Below are 17,039 nucleotides of genomic sequence, written 5' to 3'. Positions count from 1 at the left end.
TTCTAGTGTAAGCTTTAGTGTTTATTCAGCCAAGAATACAAGAAAGTCCGATCCTGCCCAGCCAAATATCTCTCATCCTGATCAAGAAGATTCTTATTCCTTCTCTGGAGGAGAAGCTAAGAAGAGGAAGGAGAGAGAGAACTAATTCTGATCTACTCTTGTGTTTTTGCTTTTCTCTCTTAAGATACCACACTCAACCTGTAAGCCTTAGTTAGACAAGGGTGTGGCTTTTCTCCTTAAAGGAGAAAGCAGATGTCAGAGAATCCTCCTCCTATCTCTATAGGGAGTTTCCTTGATGCAAACCCCTCCTCCTTGCTATTCCCCTTGGGCTCAACAATTGGGCACTTCACTTGTGTGTTACTCAAAGCTTCTAACATGTGATAGGTGCAGAGACTAAACCACATACTAAGTTGAAAGCTAAAGAAAGTTGTTTTGGAAAATAATATCCATTTTAGGACCAATCAACTATTAGCTGGGAAGATTCTTCACCTAGCTTCCTCTTCCTCTTCTTTTTGTTCTTTGTTTCTGTTCTTTGGCCTGAGGGGGCATGAGGATGACCTTCATGTAGGGTCACATGATCTAAATGCTGTGGCTGCTTGTTTCTGAGTGCCTCCACTTGAGGCCTGAACAGGTCACGCACAGTGCCCTCACCTTGTGGATTTCTGTTTCTGCATTGTCTGAATGGGATCACATGTACCTTTTGAGGTCACAGAGAGGGATGGAAGAAAGGGAGGAACAAATACTGGAGGAATGTCTGGAGAGAAGATCTCATTGGATGATGTAGGAAGTGGGCTGAGGTCATCACCCTCTTTTGACCACCCTTAGCCTCTTGATTTGAAAGAAAGGGAGAACAAAATTAGGACTTACAGAATTTTGGAGCAGAGATGGCACTCACTACTGTAGGTAACCTTGTCACTGCCACAAATAGGTTCACTGGGCTTGATGTAGGACAAAAACCAGCAGTTATTTATATTCTTGAGGCATTCAACCTGAAGGAGAGACACACACAACTGCTTCAGACACTTTCTTTTTTTCTTTTTTTTTTTTTGAGACGGAGTCTCGCTCTGTCGCCCAGGCTGGAGTGCAGTGGCCAGATCTCAGCTCACTGCAAGCTCCGCCTCCCGGGTTTACGCCATTCTCCTGCCTCAGCCTCCCGAGTAGCTGGGACTACAGGCACCCGCCATCTCGCCCGGCTAGTTTTTTTGTATTTTTTAGTAGAGACGGCGTTTCACCGTGTTAGCCAGGATGGTCTCGATCTCCTGACCTCGTGATCCACCCGTCTCGGCCTCCCAAAGTGCTGGGATTACAGGCTTGAGCCACCGCGCCCGGCTTCAGACACTTTCATCCAGGTCCTTTGGCTGTTACGATGTGTAGCTTGGGAGGTGGATGGAATATGAGCACCAGACCAGGAGTTCAGAGAACAGGATTCAGAAGCCTCAGTGTTTGACCCCAACAGTTACCACCCACAATATATATATAATTGTAAAATAATATATAATCTGTGCACTCTCCAGTCTCCCATAAATTCTTTATTAAGATAAAAATACCTGCCCTCTGTAACTTAACAATCATATTTTTGTACCAACCACAAAATATGGTTGTTAGGTTACAGAGAACAAAATTAGGGAAATGTCTTTCCAGGTTAAAATTTCTAATGAATGGCCAGGCACGGTGGCTCACGCCTGTAATCCCAGCACTTTGGGAGGCCAAGGTGGGCAGACCACGAGGTCAGGAGTTTGAGACCAGCCTGGCCACCATGGTGAAACCCCCATCTCTACTAAAAATACAAAAATTAGCCGGGCATGGTGGCGGGCACCTGTAGTCCAAGCTACTCGGGAGGCTGAGGCAGAAGAATTGCTTCAACCTGAGAGGCGGAGGTTGCAGTGAGCTGAGATCATGCCACTGCACTCCAGCCTGGGCGACAGAGTGAGACTCCGTCTCAGGAAAAAAAAAAAAAAAATCTGATGAACATTACCATATGTGATGTCTCAGATGGCAGGGGCTCAAACTTGTCACAGCAGGTTGAAGGCACCGAAGGAAGGCGATGGAGAAAATACCACATAGGGCCTTGGTATGAGGGAGGCAGGGGGTATGCCTGGCATATCACGGTGGAAAGAGTATCCACTGCGGCATAGGACCTACCTGAAGTTGTGCCACGACATCCTCATCCATTTATTGGTGCAAAATACTTGCTTTCTACCCCACAGGTGAGTTATGTAAACTGATTGGGAGAACCCTTGAGAAGAAGGCTCAGGAATATATAAAATGTGCTACACATACTTGGTGACTCAGCTTTTATTGTTCTGTTATTCCCATGCATGCCCCCTCCACTGCCCACCTCCCAGAAGAAAGAGCTGGGGCTTTTGGGGAAACTGGCTCTCTCCCCATTCCTGTTCTTGGGAACCAAGGAAGCAGTACTCACTTTTGTTTCGCCTAGCTGACCTCTTTCAGAGGCCGTAGGAAGGGGGAAGTCTGGAAGACAAAAGCACATAAAGAAAAGTTGCTTCTCTGTCTTCTGCCATCAGGGAAAAAGGTAAGACGAGGGGAACCCTAGCTGGCACACAGGAAGCATCAAACCCCATTAGAAGAGACTGGGATCCTCTTTGATGAAAGCTGCCCTCTAAAGGAGTGAAGAATCAGGAAATATCTGCCTTTACCTTCTTGTAAAGTGGAGATCTTAATTCTAGCTCTTCCATTTCATAAGTAACAACTTCTATAATCCTTGTCAGTTATTTTTAGTAAACATGCTCTAAGTTACAAATTACCATGAATTCATTATATTGAGATGCCCTAAAAGATGCTGAGTTTCATTAAGGTTTACATATTCAATGCAAAGCAATCTTTGCAATTACATAGTATATAAAATTTTATATAAGTATATATTATAATCATATGATATAATAGTATATAATATGTATGATACGTTATCAACTCTCATATATATCAGCTTTCTTGAGTATAATTCACATATCATAGAATTTTACCAGATTAAAAAAAATATTTTTTGACCTGCCTGGCCAACATCGTGAAACCCTATCTCTACTAAAAATACAAAAATTAGCCAGGCGTGGTGGTGCAAGCCTGTAGTCCCAGCTACTTGGGATGCTGAGGCAGGAGAATGGCTTGAACCCGGGAGGTGGAGGTTGCAGTGAGCCAAGATTGCGCCACTCCACTCCAGCCTGGGCGAAATAGCAAGACTTCGTCTAAAAAAAAAATGTTTTTAGACAGAGTCTTGCTCTGTCACCCAGGCTGGAGTGCATTGACAGGATATCAGCTCACTGAAGCCTTAACTACCTGGACTCAAGTAATCCTCCTACCTTAGCCTCCCAAGTGACTGGGACTACAGGCATGCACCACCACGCCCAACTCATTTTCTTGATTTTTTTTGGTGGAGCTGAGGTCTCACTATGTTGTACAGGCTGGTCTTGAACTCCTGGGCTTAAGCAATTCTCCCACTCAGCCTCCTAAAGTGCTGGGATTACAGATGTGAGCCACCATGCCCAGCCGAATTTACTGGTGTTTACCATCATATAGAGGATTTTTTTTTTTTCTTTTTAAAAGATTCACCTAAAGTGTACAGTTTGATGGTTCTTAGTATATTCACAGTTATGCCATCATCACCCCAAAAATAAACCCTGTAACCATTAGCAGTGGTTTATCATGCCCCTCTCTCAACAATTTCCCCTCCTGCCCCACCCTCGCCCCTGAAGAACAATAATCCACTTTCTTTTTTTTTTTCTTTTTTTTTAAAGACAGAGTCTCACTCTGTCGCCTAAGCTGGAATGCAGTGGCGCGATCTCGGCTCACTGTAACCTCTGCCTCCTGGGTTTAAGTGATTATCCTGTCTCAGCCTTCCAAGTAGCTAGGATTACAGGTGCATGCCACCACACCTGGCTAATTTTTGTATTTTTAGTAGAGATGGCCAGGCTGGTCTCGAACTCCTGACCTCAGGTGATCTGCCCACCTCAGGCTCTCAAAGTTCTGGGATTGCAGATGTGAGCCACCAAGCCCAGCCTCTACTTTCAGTTTCTATAGATTTGCTTCTCTGGACGTTTCATATAAATGGAGTCATGCAATGAAGTATGTGGTTTTTTGTGTCTGTGTTTTAATGTTTTAACTATATTGTAGCTTGTATCAGTACTTCATTCCTTTTTATAGCTAAATAATATTCAATTTATGTATATTCCACATTTATCCATTAGTTAATGGACATTTGAGTTGCTTTCACTTTTTTGCTGTTATGAATAAAGCTGCTATGAATATTTATGCACACATTTTTGTGTGGGCATGTGTTTTTATTTCCCCTGAGTATATACAAAGTGTGGAATTGCCAGTCATATTTAAACCTTTTAAGGAGTTGCCAGGCTATTTTCCAAAGCAGCTGCATTTTACATTCCCACCAGCAATGCACGATGGCTTCAATTTCTTCACATCCTTGCTAACACTTGTTACTATCTCTCTTTTTGCTTATAGCCATCCTAGTAGGTGTGAAGTGGTATCTCTGTTGTTTTTGTTTGTTTGGTTGGTTTGGTTTTGTTTTTTGAAACAGAGCCTCGTTCTGTCACACAGTTTGGAGTGCAGTGGCATGATCTCTGCTTACTGCAACCTCCACCTCCCAGGTTCAAGCAATTTTCGTGCCTCAGCCACCTGAGTAGCTGGGATTACAGGTGTGTACTACCATGCCCAGCTAATTTTTGTATTTTCAGTACCTCAGGTGATCTGCCTGCCTCAGCCTCCTAAAGTGCTGGGATTACAGGCATGAGCCACCACTCCTGGCCATATTGGTATTTTTATTGGTATTTTTTGAATCACAAAAGTTTTTAAAAGTCCAATTGATCTTTTTGTTTTTGTTGTTCCTTTCTGCCTTTGGTGCCACCATTAAGAAGGCTTTGCCTAATTCAAGGTCACAAAATTCACTCATATGGTTTTCTTCTAATAGCTTTATAATTTTAGCTCTTACATTTAGTTCTGTGATCCATGTTAGGGCATTATAATTTGTGTCCATGGAAAAGGTCCAAATTTATTCTTTCGTATATAGATATCCAGTTGTCCTAGCAGCATTTGTTTAAAAAGATTATCGTCCACTGAATTGTCTTAAGACCTTGTTAAAATCAATTCACTCCAAATGTAAGGTGTTTTTCCCCTGGATTCTTATATTTTATTGGTCTGTATTTCTTTTTCTTTTTCATAAAATGTATGACTCAAACATTGACCTGTATATCTATTCTCATGCTAGTACCAAACTGTCTTGATGTCTGTAACTTTGTAGTAAGCTTTGAAATTGAAAAGTGTGAGTACTTCAACTTTGTTTTTTCAAGATTGTTTTGTCTATTGTTAGTCTTTTGCTTTTCCATATGAATTTTAGGATCAGCTTTTCCATTTCTGTGAAAATGCCAGCTGGGACTGTGATAGGATTTGCATGGAATCTGTAGATTGATTTCTAGAGTATTGACATCTTAACAATGTTAAGTCTTCCAATCCATGAAGATGGGATATTTTTATGTTGGTTTAGGTCTTCTTGAATTTCTTTCATCAATGTTTTGTAGTTTTCAGTGTACAAGTCTTTCACCTCCTTTGGTAAATTATCCTTAGGTATTTTATTAGTTTTGATGCTACTGTAAGTGAAATTGGTTTCTTAATTTCATTTTCAGGATGTTCATTAGTAGTGTGTAGAAATACAAATGATTTTTGTATATTGCTCTTGTATTCTGCAAACTTGCTATTAACCCTAACAGTTTTTAGAGTATTCCTTAGGACTTTCTATTCACAGAATTATGTCATCTACAAATAGAGATCATTTTACTTCTTCCAATCCTATCTGGAAAACTTTTATTCATTTTCTCTTGCCTAATTACCCTGTCTAGAACCTCCAGTACAATGTTAAATAGTAGTGGTGAGAGCAATGTTGCTCCTACTCACCTCCTTTGTGCTGTTATTGTCAAATATATTACATTTCTATATAGAGAACATATAGAAATACATTCAAAGAAATATTTCTATATAGTAGAAAAAGTACTTTACTTTACTAAAAGGATTTCAATCCTTTTAGATTTATTGAGGCTTGTTTTATGATCTAGGATATAGCCTATCCTGGAGAACATTGCATGTGCACCTGAGCAGTATGTGTATTCTGATGTTGTCGGATGGTGTAGTCTGTAGATGTCTGTTAGATCTAGTTGTTTAATAGTGTTGTTCTAGTCTTCTATTTCCTTATTGGTCTTCTGTCTAGCTGTTTTAGCCATTATTATTTTTATTTTTATTTTTTTTGAGATGGAGTTTCACTCTTGTTGCCCAGGCTGGAGTGCAATGGCGCAATCTCAGCTCACCACAACCTCTGCCTCCTGGGTTCAAGTGATTCTCTTGCCTCAGCCTCTCAAGTAGCTAGCATTACAGGCATGTGCCACCATGCCTGGCTGATTTTTGTATTTTTATTAGAGACAGGATTTCTCCATGTTGGTCAGGCTGGTCTCGAACTCCTGACCTCAGGTGATCTGTCTGCCTCGGCCTCCCAAAGTGTTGGGATTACAGGCGTAAGCCACCACGCCTGGCCTATGTTTTAGCCATTATTAAAAGTGTGAGGTGATGTCTCCAACTATTATTGTTGTATTATCAATTTCTCCCTTCAATTCTGTTAGTTTGCTTCATATATTTGGGGCTTTATTTTTAGGTACATACATGTTCATAATTGTTTTATCTTCCTGATAGACTGACCCTTTATCATAGAATGTCTCTCTTCATTTGTAGTAACATTTTTGTTTTGAAGTCTATTTTGTCTGATATTAGTATAACCATTCCAGCTTTTTATGGTTGCAGTTTGCATGATATATTTTTCTCATCATTTTACTTTCAGCTTATTCATGTTTTTGAATCTAAGGAGTATCTCCATAGAAAGCATATAGTTGCATGTTGGTTTTTCTTCTGTTCAGTCTGACAGTTTCTGCCTTTTGATTGGATTGTGTAATTCATTCACATTTAACATTTTCATTGATATAGTTGAATTGACTTATACCTGCCATTTTACTTTTTGTTTTGTGTATGTCTCCTTTTATCTCAAGTCCTCCTTCACTGGTTTATGTTGCATAAGTAAGTATTTTTTAATGTAATGTTGTAATTTTTTTTTTTTTTTTGAGACAGCGGCTCACTCTGTTGCCCAGGCTGGAGTGCACTGATGCATTCTTGGTTCACTGCAACCTCCACCTCCCTAGTTCAAGAGATTCTCCTGCCTCAGCCTCCCCAGTAGCTGGGACTACAGTCTGCACCACCATGCCTAATTTTGTATTTTTAGTAGAGATGGGGTTTCTCCATGTTGGTCAGGTTGGTCTCAAACTCCCGACCTCAGGTGATCTGCCCACCTCGGCCTCCCAAAGTGCTGGGATTACAGGTGTGAGCCGCCACGCCCGGCCATCCTTCCTTTTTTTTTTTTTTTTAAGATGCCGTCTCACTCTGTTGCCCAGACTGGAGTACAGTGGCACAATTTTGGCTCACTGCAACCTCCACCTGCCAGGTTCAAGCGATTCTCCTGCCTCAGTCTTCTGAGTAGCCAGGACTACAGGCACATGCTGCCACACCCTGCTAATTTTTTGTATTTTTATTAGAGACAGGGTTTCACGATGCTGGCCAGGATGGTCTCAAACTCCTGACCTCGTGATCCACCCGCCTTGGCCTCCCAGAGTGCTGGGATTACAGGCATGAGCCACCATGCCTGACCCATCCTTTCTTATATTAACCTTCTTATTTGCCATTTTTTGTTCTCTTCATTTGTTCCTACAGATTTAAGTTACCATCTGGTGTCATTTCTTTGCATCAATCCTGCTTTGTTCCCACTCATCTCTTTTGTGCTTTTATTGTCAAATACATTACATTTCTATATGCTGTAGACAGAAAAATATAATTGCATACATATGGTCTAAAAGTTTTTAGTAATTTATCTTTTAAAAGATGGGATCTTGCTATGTTGCCCAAGCTGGCCTCAAACTCCTAGGCTCAAACAATCCTCCCATCTTGGCCTCCCAAAGTACTAGGATTACAGACACAAGACACCATGCTGGCCCACATATATGATTTTATACAAAAAATTTTTTTTTTTTTTGAGACTGAGTCTTGAACTATCACCCAGGCTAGAGTGCAATGGCATGATCTCGGCTCACTGCAGCCTCCGCCTCCCGCGTTCAAGTGATTCTCATGCCTCAGCCTTCCAAGTAGCTGGGATTACAGGCACCCTCCATCATGCCCTGCTAATTATACAATGATTTTAAAACTCAGTTAAAATAAGAAAGGAGAAGAAATGTGCATTTATCCTTTTATAATTACTTATCTTTACCTTGCTGTGTGTTGTTTATGTGGATTTGAATTTTTGTCTGCCTCTTGCTTTCAGCCTGAAGAACTTCCTTTGGTGTTTTTAGTAAGGTAATTCTGCTAGAAAAAAGTTCTCTCGGTTCTTGTTTATCTGGGAATGTCTTAATTCCACCTTTTTTTTTTTATGGAAATGTCACTTTGCTGCATATAAGATTCTTGGATGATAGCTTTTTCTCCTTTTAGCACTTTGAATATGTTATACCACTGGCTTGTGACCCTCATGTTTCCTTTTTTTTTTTTTTTTTTTTTTTTTTTGAGACAGTTTTGCTCTTGTTGCCCAGGCTGGAGTGCAATGGCATAATATCAGCTCACCACAACCTCCGCCTCCTGGATTCAAGCGATTCTCCTGCCTCAGCCTCCTGAATACTTGGGATTACAGGCATGCACCACCATGCCCGGCTAATTTTGTATTTTTAGTAGAGATGGTGTTTCTCCATGTTAGTCAGTCTGGTCTCAAACTCCCAACCTGAGGTGATCCGCCCAACTCAGCCTCCCAAAGTGCTGGGATTATAGATGTGAGCCACTGCGCCCGGCTTATGCTTCCTGATGTGAAATCAGTTGTTAATCCTACTGAAAAATCACTTGCAAAGACGTTTTGCTTCTTTTGCTGCTTTCAAGATTTTCTCTTGGTCTTTGTCTTTAGGTAGTTTGATAATGATGTGTCTACATATGAATGTCTTTGTGTTTGTCCTACCAGAAGTTCATTGAACTTCTTGGATGCACAGATTAAGGTTTTTCATCAGAATTTGGAATTTTTCAGCCATTATCTCTTCAAGTATTTCCATTCTCTTCTTTTTCTCTTTTTCTCCTCTGCTTCTTTCATTATGTGTATGTTCATATTCTTAATGGTGTCCCACATTTCTAAGAAACTGCTCTTTTTTTCAGTATTTTTTTCTCTCTGTTCTTAAGATAGCATAATCTCAGTTGTTTTGTCTTCAAGTTTACTGATTCTTTCTTCTGCTAGAAGAACAATCTACTGTTGTGCTTTCTAGTGAATGTTTTTATTTATTATAGTTTTCAACCCCAGAGTTTCCATTCTTTTTAAAAATTGAATTTGTCTCTGCTTATTGATAAGACATCATCATTTTATCTTCCTTCACTTCTGGAAGCATGAGTTCCTTCAGTTTTTGTAAATATTTATATTAGTTCCTTTGATGGTTTTGTCTGGACCCTCTCACAGGTAGTCTCTGTTGCTTGCCTTTTTCCTCCTTTGTATGGATCTCATGCTGTTTTTTTCTTGTCTCATAATTTTTTATGAAAACTAGATATTTAGATAGTATATTATAGCAACTCTGGATACTGACTTCTCTCCATTCTCAGGATTTGTTGTTGTTTGCTTGTAATTTGTTTAATGACGTTGCTGGAATGTTTTAGTGAAATCTATTTCCCCTGCAGTGTGAAGCCTCTGATGTCACACTTTTCTTTTCTTTTCTTTCTTTATTTATTTTTGAGACAGAGTCTCACTCTGTTGCCCAGGCTGGAGTGCAGTGGTGTGATCTCGGCTCACTGCAACTGCTGCCTCCCAGGTTCAATCGATTCTCCTGCCTCAGCCTCCCAAGTAGCTTGGATTGCAGGCATGAGCCACCTTGCCTAGCTAATTTTTGCATTTTTAGTAGAAACAGGGTTTTACCATGTTGACCAGGCTGGTCACAAACTCCTGACCTCAAGTGATCTGCCTGCCTCAGCCTCCCAAAATGTTGAGATTACAGGCGTGAGCCACTGTGCCCGGCCTGATGTCACTCTTCAGAGGATACAGCTTTGGCCATGTGCCCAGTCATCTTGGGGTGACAGTGGTTTTAGCAGGGCTAAGTTTGACTATCTCTTTCTCTGATTTCTCTGTTAAGATGTTGCCTCTATTGGTATCACACCAGATGTTACATTCTGCTAATTGCTACATGATTGCTCTATTGCTTTTGACAATTCTCTGAGGCATAAATTCCTCCACAGTCTGATACAATTAAATTTGGATCCCTCTACAGGATCGTTTTGAGATGAGGTTTGCCCTGACCCCCCTACCCACAGCAGGGGGCTCTTTTTAGCAGTCTTTTTCCTGATTCTTTCTGGTAGACTAGTTGACCTATGGCTTAGCTTATTGTTTTCATGGAGCCACCTGCCTTCTCTTAATTGCTGCCCATCAAAATCTCTCTTGTTTTTGAGAGTGCCTGCTATGGTTTGAGTGTGTCTCCCAAAGTTCATGTATTAGAAACATAATCCCCAACACAACAGTGTTGAGAGATGAGGTCTTTGGGAAGCAATTAGGTCATGAGAGCTCTGCCCTCATGAATGGATTAATGATGTTATTGCAAGAATGGTTCCTGATAAACAGATGAATTCATTCCTCTTGTGTGTGTGCACACATGTGCGTGTTCTCTTGCCCCTCCACCTTCTGTCATGCATGACACAGCAAGAAGGACTTGCAAGATGTGGGCTCCTCAACTTTGGACCTTTCACCTTCCAGAACTGTAAGAAATAAACCTCTGTTCTTTATCAATTACTCAGTCTTAGGTATTCTGTTATAGCAGGACAAAATGGACCAAAACAGTGTCCTTAGGCTTAAACTTCACCACACAAATACGGTCAGAACGTGTTTTTCTTTATTTGGTTGGTTGATTTTCAGAAATGTCTGGAGATCTCTGTTCTTATGACCTGCCTTTCTCCCTGGGCAAAATATCTATGTCATTGCTCTGGACAGTAGCCTGCTTATTTCAGAGCAATAACCTACTTTACAAGCAGAACACTATGTAATAATGGTAAGAATGCTGTTCTTGTGACAGCCTCTAATCTTCTCAGTTTCTTTCTTCCAGCATGGAACCTCCCACCTACAAGCTAAGTGATATGATTTGTGTGTGTCCCCAGCCAAATCTCATCTCCAATTGTAATCCCCACCTGTGTCACCTGTTAAGGGAGGAGCCTAGTGGGAGGTGTTTGAATCGCGGGGGTGGTTTCCCCCATGCTGTTCTTGTGATAGTGAGTGAGTTCTCACGAGAGCTGAGAGTTTTAAAGTATGGCACTTCCTTGCTCTCTCACTCTCTGAGTCTCCTGCTTCACCATAGTAAGATGTGCCTTGCTTCCCCTTTGCCTTCCAGCATGATTGTAAGTTTCCTGAGCCCTCCCCAGCCATACTGAACTGTGAGTCAATTAAACCTCTTTTGTTTATAAATTACCCAATCTCAGGTAGTATCTTTATAGCAGTGTGAAAATGGACTAATACACTAAGCTAGGGTGAGGGCAATCATGGCCCCACTACTCTCAGTCTGCCTCACCTGGGATAGAGCCTCAGTCTCACAAGTAGCAGATGGGTGGGAAAAGACAGGACTCTGCCTCTTGGACTCATTCTCCTGGAATTTAGCCTCAGCAACACAGAGGTATGGAGGAATGAAAAATGTTGATGACATGTCCTTCCCAGGGAGATATGCCATTGTCCCCTGTAAGCTTAGGGAGAAAAGAAAAACTCATCTTGGCCATATCTGTCCAGAGTAGATCTTCCATCACATTGTGCTGGGAAGGGGAGGGGAAAGATAGGCAGTGGCTTAAGTTCTACACATTCTCACTGTTCCTACCTTTTGAAACACTTATCAAAATGTGTGGCCGGGCTGGGTGTGGTGGCTCATGCCTGTAATCCCAGCAGTTTAGGAGGCCGAGGCGGGTGGATCACCTTAGGTCAGGAGTTCAAGACCAGCCTGACCAACATGGTGAAACCCTGTCGACTAAAATACAAAAATTAGCCAGGCATGATGGCGGGTGCCTGTAATCCCAGCTACTCGGAAGGCTGAGATGGGAGAATCACTTGAACCTGGGAGACAGTGGTTGCAGTGAGCCAAAATGGTGCCACTGAACTCCAGCCTGGACGGCTAAAGGAGACTACATCTCAAAAAAAAAAAAAAAAAAGAAAAGAAAAGAAAAAGTGTGGCTGGGTGAGGTGACTCATGCCTTAATCTCAGCACTTTAGGAGGACAAGCCGATGGATCACTTGAGGTCAGATGTTCGAGACTACCCTGGCCAACATGGTCAAACCCCATCTCTACTAAACATACAAAAAATTTAGACAGGCATGGTGGCACATGCTTATAGTTCCAGCCACTTTGGGGGCTGAGGTGGGAGACTTGCTTGAACCCAGGAGGTGGAGGTTGTAGTGAGCCGAGATCACACCACTGCACTCCAGCCTGGGTAAAAGCAAGACGCTGTCTCAAAAAAAAAAAAAAAAAAAAAAAAAAAAAAAAAAAAAAAGTGCGTTCATATTTGGAATGAACCATGATATCTATATATCTTCCACCACTGGTGTGTCCAGGTACCATTCCTGCTACGTAACCAGTGTCTAGCCCAGTTACTGGCATAAGGTTAACGCACAGTATGTATTTATTGGATGTGTAAATAAATGGGTGCTGGGAAACCCAGCATAGTAGTTAAGGGCCACATTACAAAGGCTTTTGTGTTTATTACAGCAGAAGTAAGATAAGATTTGCACTAAAAATGACAACTATTGTAGCAGTGGTACATGGGTGAGAGTAAGTCAAGTTAGAGGCAAAGGGAATGATTAAGGAGAATATAAAAACATTTTCATGAAATGATGAGAACCTTCACTGAGGAAGTCACTGTTGTGGAAATGTGGAAAACGCACAAATTTACATGATATATGAAGTGTTCTATCAATGGAACTTAGTCACAGGTTATGGGCATACAGTGGAGAAATAGGTTTGAGGAAACAATATGAGGCCATACAACTACGAGAATAAGGAAAGGGTGATTTGCAAGAAAGATGGAGTGGTCCACCTTGGTTGAGTTATGATGTGTTCCCAACAGAGGATGAGACTCAGCCAGAAGGGAACACAGCAGGCTTGCAGGGAGGCTGATGCCAATGACTGATACGTTCAGTAGCAATGGGGGTGAGGATTGAATGAAAGGTGAGGAAGTGTAGAAATATACCTAAATTTGTCAACAGATGATTAAATTGGAGAGGGAAGGGGAGGACAGGGACCAGGCCTATTTGTTTTTTTATGTAAGATATGAGAGTTATGAAAAATAGTTTTCAGCTTGTTATAGAACTCCCCTAAGATGTGAGAGGCTTGAAAAAAATGTTTTAAGTGAGACACAGTACCAATGGAAAGTAAGAGATTGAAGACAAGTAGGAAAGAGTTGCAGAAACCGAATAGAAAAATGACATGTTGAGGCCTTCAGAGATTCCCTACACTTAACTATAAGCACAACTTTTGCTAAAACCCACCGTTAACCAGAATAATATCCGAGTCTATTTCCACATAGCCTAATGAGGTTCTTTTTTTGATCTGAGATATGTAAATATACAAACTCTAGAAATGTACATTTCTGAAGTTTAAATACCTTAGGTAGTAACCTGGCATTTTGGAAAGTTCAATGTTCCTGGACTTTGATGGTTTGGATTCGACTCCTAGCTTTGATACTAACAACATTGTGTGAACCCTTTCTCTGGGTTTTAATGTCTACTTTTGTAACATGAGAAATTAGGATTAAATAAAACTGAACAGCACTTCCACTTCCATCTCTAATTTTCTCATGATTCTAGATTTACTGCAGAAAATGTGGGCAGACCAAGGACACATAACTCACCAATTGCAAAGGCTATCCACATGGAGGTAGCTAGAACAAGGATGGCATCTGAGCAGGTCCCCTTCATGGTGACAGAAGAACTGTGGAAATATGCAACTTTTTATGTAGGACAAACACCTATGCAAAGTACAAGTTCTCACAGAGATCCCTCACTGACCAGGAAATGAAGTCTAAATACTTTGTCCTTTCCTCGGGTCATTTGGAATGAATTGTGTCTGATGCAACTCAATTGTTTAATTCATTTCCCTAAAATCATTGGATATTTGAAAAAAAAATGTTAAAAAAAGAATTTTAGAAGATGCCAGAAAAAGAGTTAGTAAAGAATACTTGCAAGGGAAAGAATAAACACCAAGAGTTTTTCAATAAAATATTTAAAAGTAGCCGGGTGTGCCAGGCGTGGTGACTCATGCCTGTAATCCCAGACCTTTGGGAGGCTTATGGAAATGTCACTTTGCTGCATATAAGATTCTTGGATGATAGCTTTTTCTCCTTTTAGCACTTTGAATATGTTATACCACTGCCTTGTGACCTTCATGTTTCCTTTTTTTTTTTTTTTTTTTGAGACAGAGTTTTGCTCTTGTTGCCCAGGCTGGAGTGCAATGACATAATATCAGCTCACTGCAACCTCCGCCTCCTGGAATCAAGCGATTCTCCTGCCTCAGCCTCCCGAATACTTGGGATTACAGGCATGCACCACCATGCCCGGCTAATTTTGTATTTTGGATCACGAGGTCAGGAGATCGAGACCATCCTGGCTAACACGGTGAAACTCTGTCTCTACTAAAAATACAAAAAGTTAGCTTGGTGTGGTGGCGGGTGACTGTAGTCCCAGCTACTCAGGAGGCTGAGGCAGAAGAATGGCGTGAACCCAGGAGGCAGAGCTTGCAGTGAGCTGAGATTGCGCCACTGCACTCCAGCCTGGGTGACAGCGAGACTCCGTCTCAAAAAAAAAAAGTAGCTAGGCATGGTGGCTCATGCCTGAAATCCCAGCATTTTGGGAGGCCAAGGCAGGAGGATCACTTGAGCCCAGGAGTTTGAGACCAGCCTGGGCAACACAGTAGGACCCCATCTCTTTTTTTTTTTTTTTTTTTTTTTTTTGAGACGGAGTCTGGCTCTGTCACCCATGCTGGAGTACAGTGGCCGGATCTCAGATCACTATGAGCTCCGCCTCCCAGGTTCCCGCCATTCTCCTGCCTCAGCCTCCCGAGTAGCTGGGACTACAGGCGCCCGCCGCGTCGCCTGGCTAGTTTTTTTGTACTTTTTAGTAGAGACGGGGTTTCACCATGTTAGCCAGGATGGTCTCGATCTCCTGACCTCGTGATCCGCCCATCTTGGCCTCCCAAAGTGCTGGGATTACAGGCTTGAGCCACGGTGCCTGGCCTGGACCCCATCTCTGAAGGGCAGTCACTCAACAACATGTGTAAGTCAACAGACAGTAAGAAACAGGAAGGGACAAAACACCAAAACCTCACTCCTATACTTGTAATCTTCCCTAGTGTTGTTACTTTGGTGTAGCTTCTATTCTCTTCATCCTACACATTTTCCAGGGAAACATTTTTCATTCTATATCTAGGTGATTTCTACCCAAGACCTCCCCTGAGAAAAAAACAAGTAATAAATAATACAACCCTTAAAAGTTTGCAAATTTAGAAGTCCACTTTACCTGCTGTGACTCCCATGGTTGCTCTGAGAAACTGGCTGAACAGGATGGTTTTTGTTGATAGTTTGTTCATAATGAACAAGGAAGGGAGGCAAAGCTTATTTGTCTTTTCAAGGTTCCAATGCCTGGCAGTAGAAGAGAGTGAGCTTTGAAATTAGGAAGTATAGACATGATCCAAATCTATTTCTTTCAACTCTAAATTCTATAATGCCTAAATCTTGTGAGTTCATATTTCAAATTTCTGAGGGTGGTATGTACTGTCCAGTACTACGCCAAAATCTAGCTGTTCTTGCCAAAGCTGAACCTACCATTTTAGATATATGTCATACACAATTTTTGAATTCCTACATTTTAATTTGCATTATAATTACTACATTCAAGATGGCTTCAGATATTGACACAATACTACAAATTACCACATCTGCATGTGCAGTTATTTTATCAAGTCAAAAGTATTCACTTTATTGAAACATCTACTTTAGATTATTTCTGTATTGACTCATAGAGGTTCTATTTATTTTTATTTCTTTCACAGCTCACTGCAGCCTTGAACTCCTAGCCTCAAGTGACGGTCTTGCTTGGCCTCCCAAAGCATTGAGATTACAGGTGTGAGCCACTGATCTGGCCTGACTTCCAGGGTTTTAAAGCAGAAAATTACCTTATATGGAATCCTCCAAGTTCAGTCTTATTTAGCAGAGTAGAGAAATCTGGAGATAGAGTGCTCATTCCCTTAAACGATAGCCTGTTCAACCATTTGAATAAAAATTTCTCAAAATGCTAACATTTTTTAAAGTGGAAGTTCAGAAGTTATTGGGTATCATAAATTCCTTAGGTCTAAGTCCTAAATGAATGGCCTTAACTGGGGACATGCCACATAGTTCTGGGAGGTTAAGTGTATTTTCTCAGCACTGCTCTGATCAACCACAGTGTCTACCATGGTGGTCTTCAAAATTTTTGCTGTTAATCCCTCTAAATTTGGTACGTGCTTTTATATATATATATATATGTTTTTTTTTTAAGTGACATGTAACATTTTTCATCAGAAATTTTAATAGGCTGAGTACCATGGCTCAAGCTTGTAATCTCAGCACTTTGGGAGGCTGAGGCAGGCGGATCACTTGAGGCCAGGAGTTCAAGACCAGCTTGGCCAACATGATGAGACCCTGTCTCTACTAAAAATGCAAAAAATAAAAAACTGGGCATGGTTGCATGTGCCTGTAATCCCAGCTACTCATGAGGCTGAGGCACAAGAATGGCTTGAACCTAAGAGGCGGAGGTTGCAGTAAGCTGAGATCGCGTCACTGCACTCTAGCCTAGGTGACAGAGCAAAACTGTCTTTTTGTGTGTGTGTGTGTGCAGTTGCAAGATTTAATAGAGTGGAAACAGAGCTCCCATACAAAGGGAGGGGACCCAAAGGGGGTTGCCACTCCCTGCTCGAATG

The 17,039-nt window shown here is 41.4% G+C and overlaps 1 protein-coding gene across 1 annotated transcript; it reads right to left on the bottom strand.

The window, feature by feature from the left end:
- Nucleotides 1-863: 863 nt before the first annotated feature.
- Nucleotides 864-15,611, bottom strand: SPINK8 (serine peptidase inhibitor, Kazal type 8 (putative)). Its single transcript, XM_030931962.1, has 4 exons — nucleotides 15,602-15,611; nucleotides 13,939-14,018; nucleotides 2,423-2,472; nucleotides 864-989 (listed from the first exon to the last, which is right to left on the bottom strand). The coding sequence occupies exons 2-4, from the start codon at nucleotides 14,003-14,005 to the stop codon at nucleotides 864-866; spliced, it is 243 nt and encodes an 80-aa protein (XP_030787822.1). The 5' UTR covers nucleotides 14,006-14,018; nucleotides 15,602-15,611.
- Nucleotides 15,612-17,039: the final 1,428 nt, after the last annotated feature.

Source organism: Rhinopithecus roxellana, chromosome 1 (genome assembly GCF_007565055.1).
Source record: "Rhinopithecus roxellana isolate Shanxi Qingling chromosome 1, ASM756505v1, whole genome shotgun sequence".
In the NCBI taxonomy this organism is placed as follows: domain Eukaryota; kingdom Metazoa; phylum Chordata; class Mammalia; order Primates; family Cercopithecidae; genus Rhinopithecus; species Rhinopithecus roxellana.
The sequence above is the reverse complement of the archived record's forward strand: the minus strand, read 5'-3'. Positions and strand labels throughout refer to the sequence as shown.

Coding starts and splice junctions, on each gene's coding strand:
- SPINK8 (XM_030931962.1), bottom strand. CDS start 14,005: ATGAAGGGGACCTGCTCAGATGCCATCCTTGTTCTAGCTACCTCCATG. Junction 2,473..13,938: donor GTGGATAGCCTTTGCAATTG/GTGAGTTATGTG, acceptor TTTGTCTTCCAG/ACTTCCCCCTTCCTACGGCC. Junction 990..2,422: donor GTCAGCTAGGCGAAACAAAA/GTGAGTACTGCT, acceptor TCTCTCCTTCAG/GTTGAATGCCTCAAGAATAT.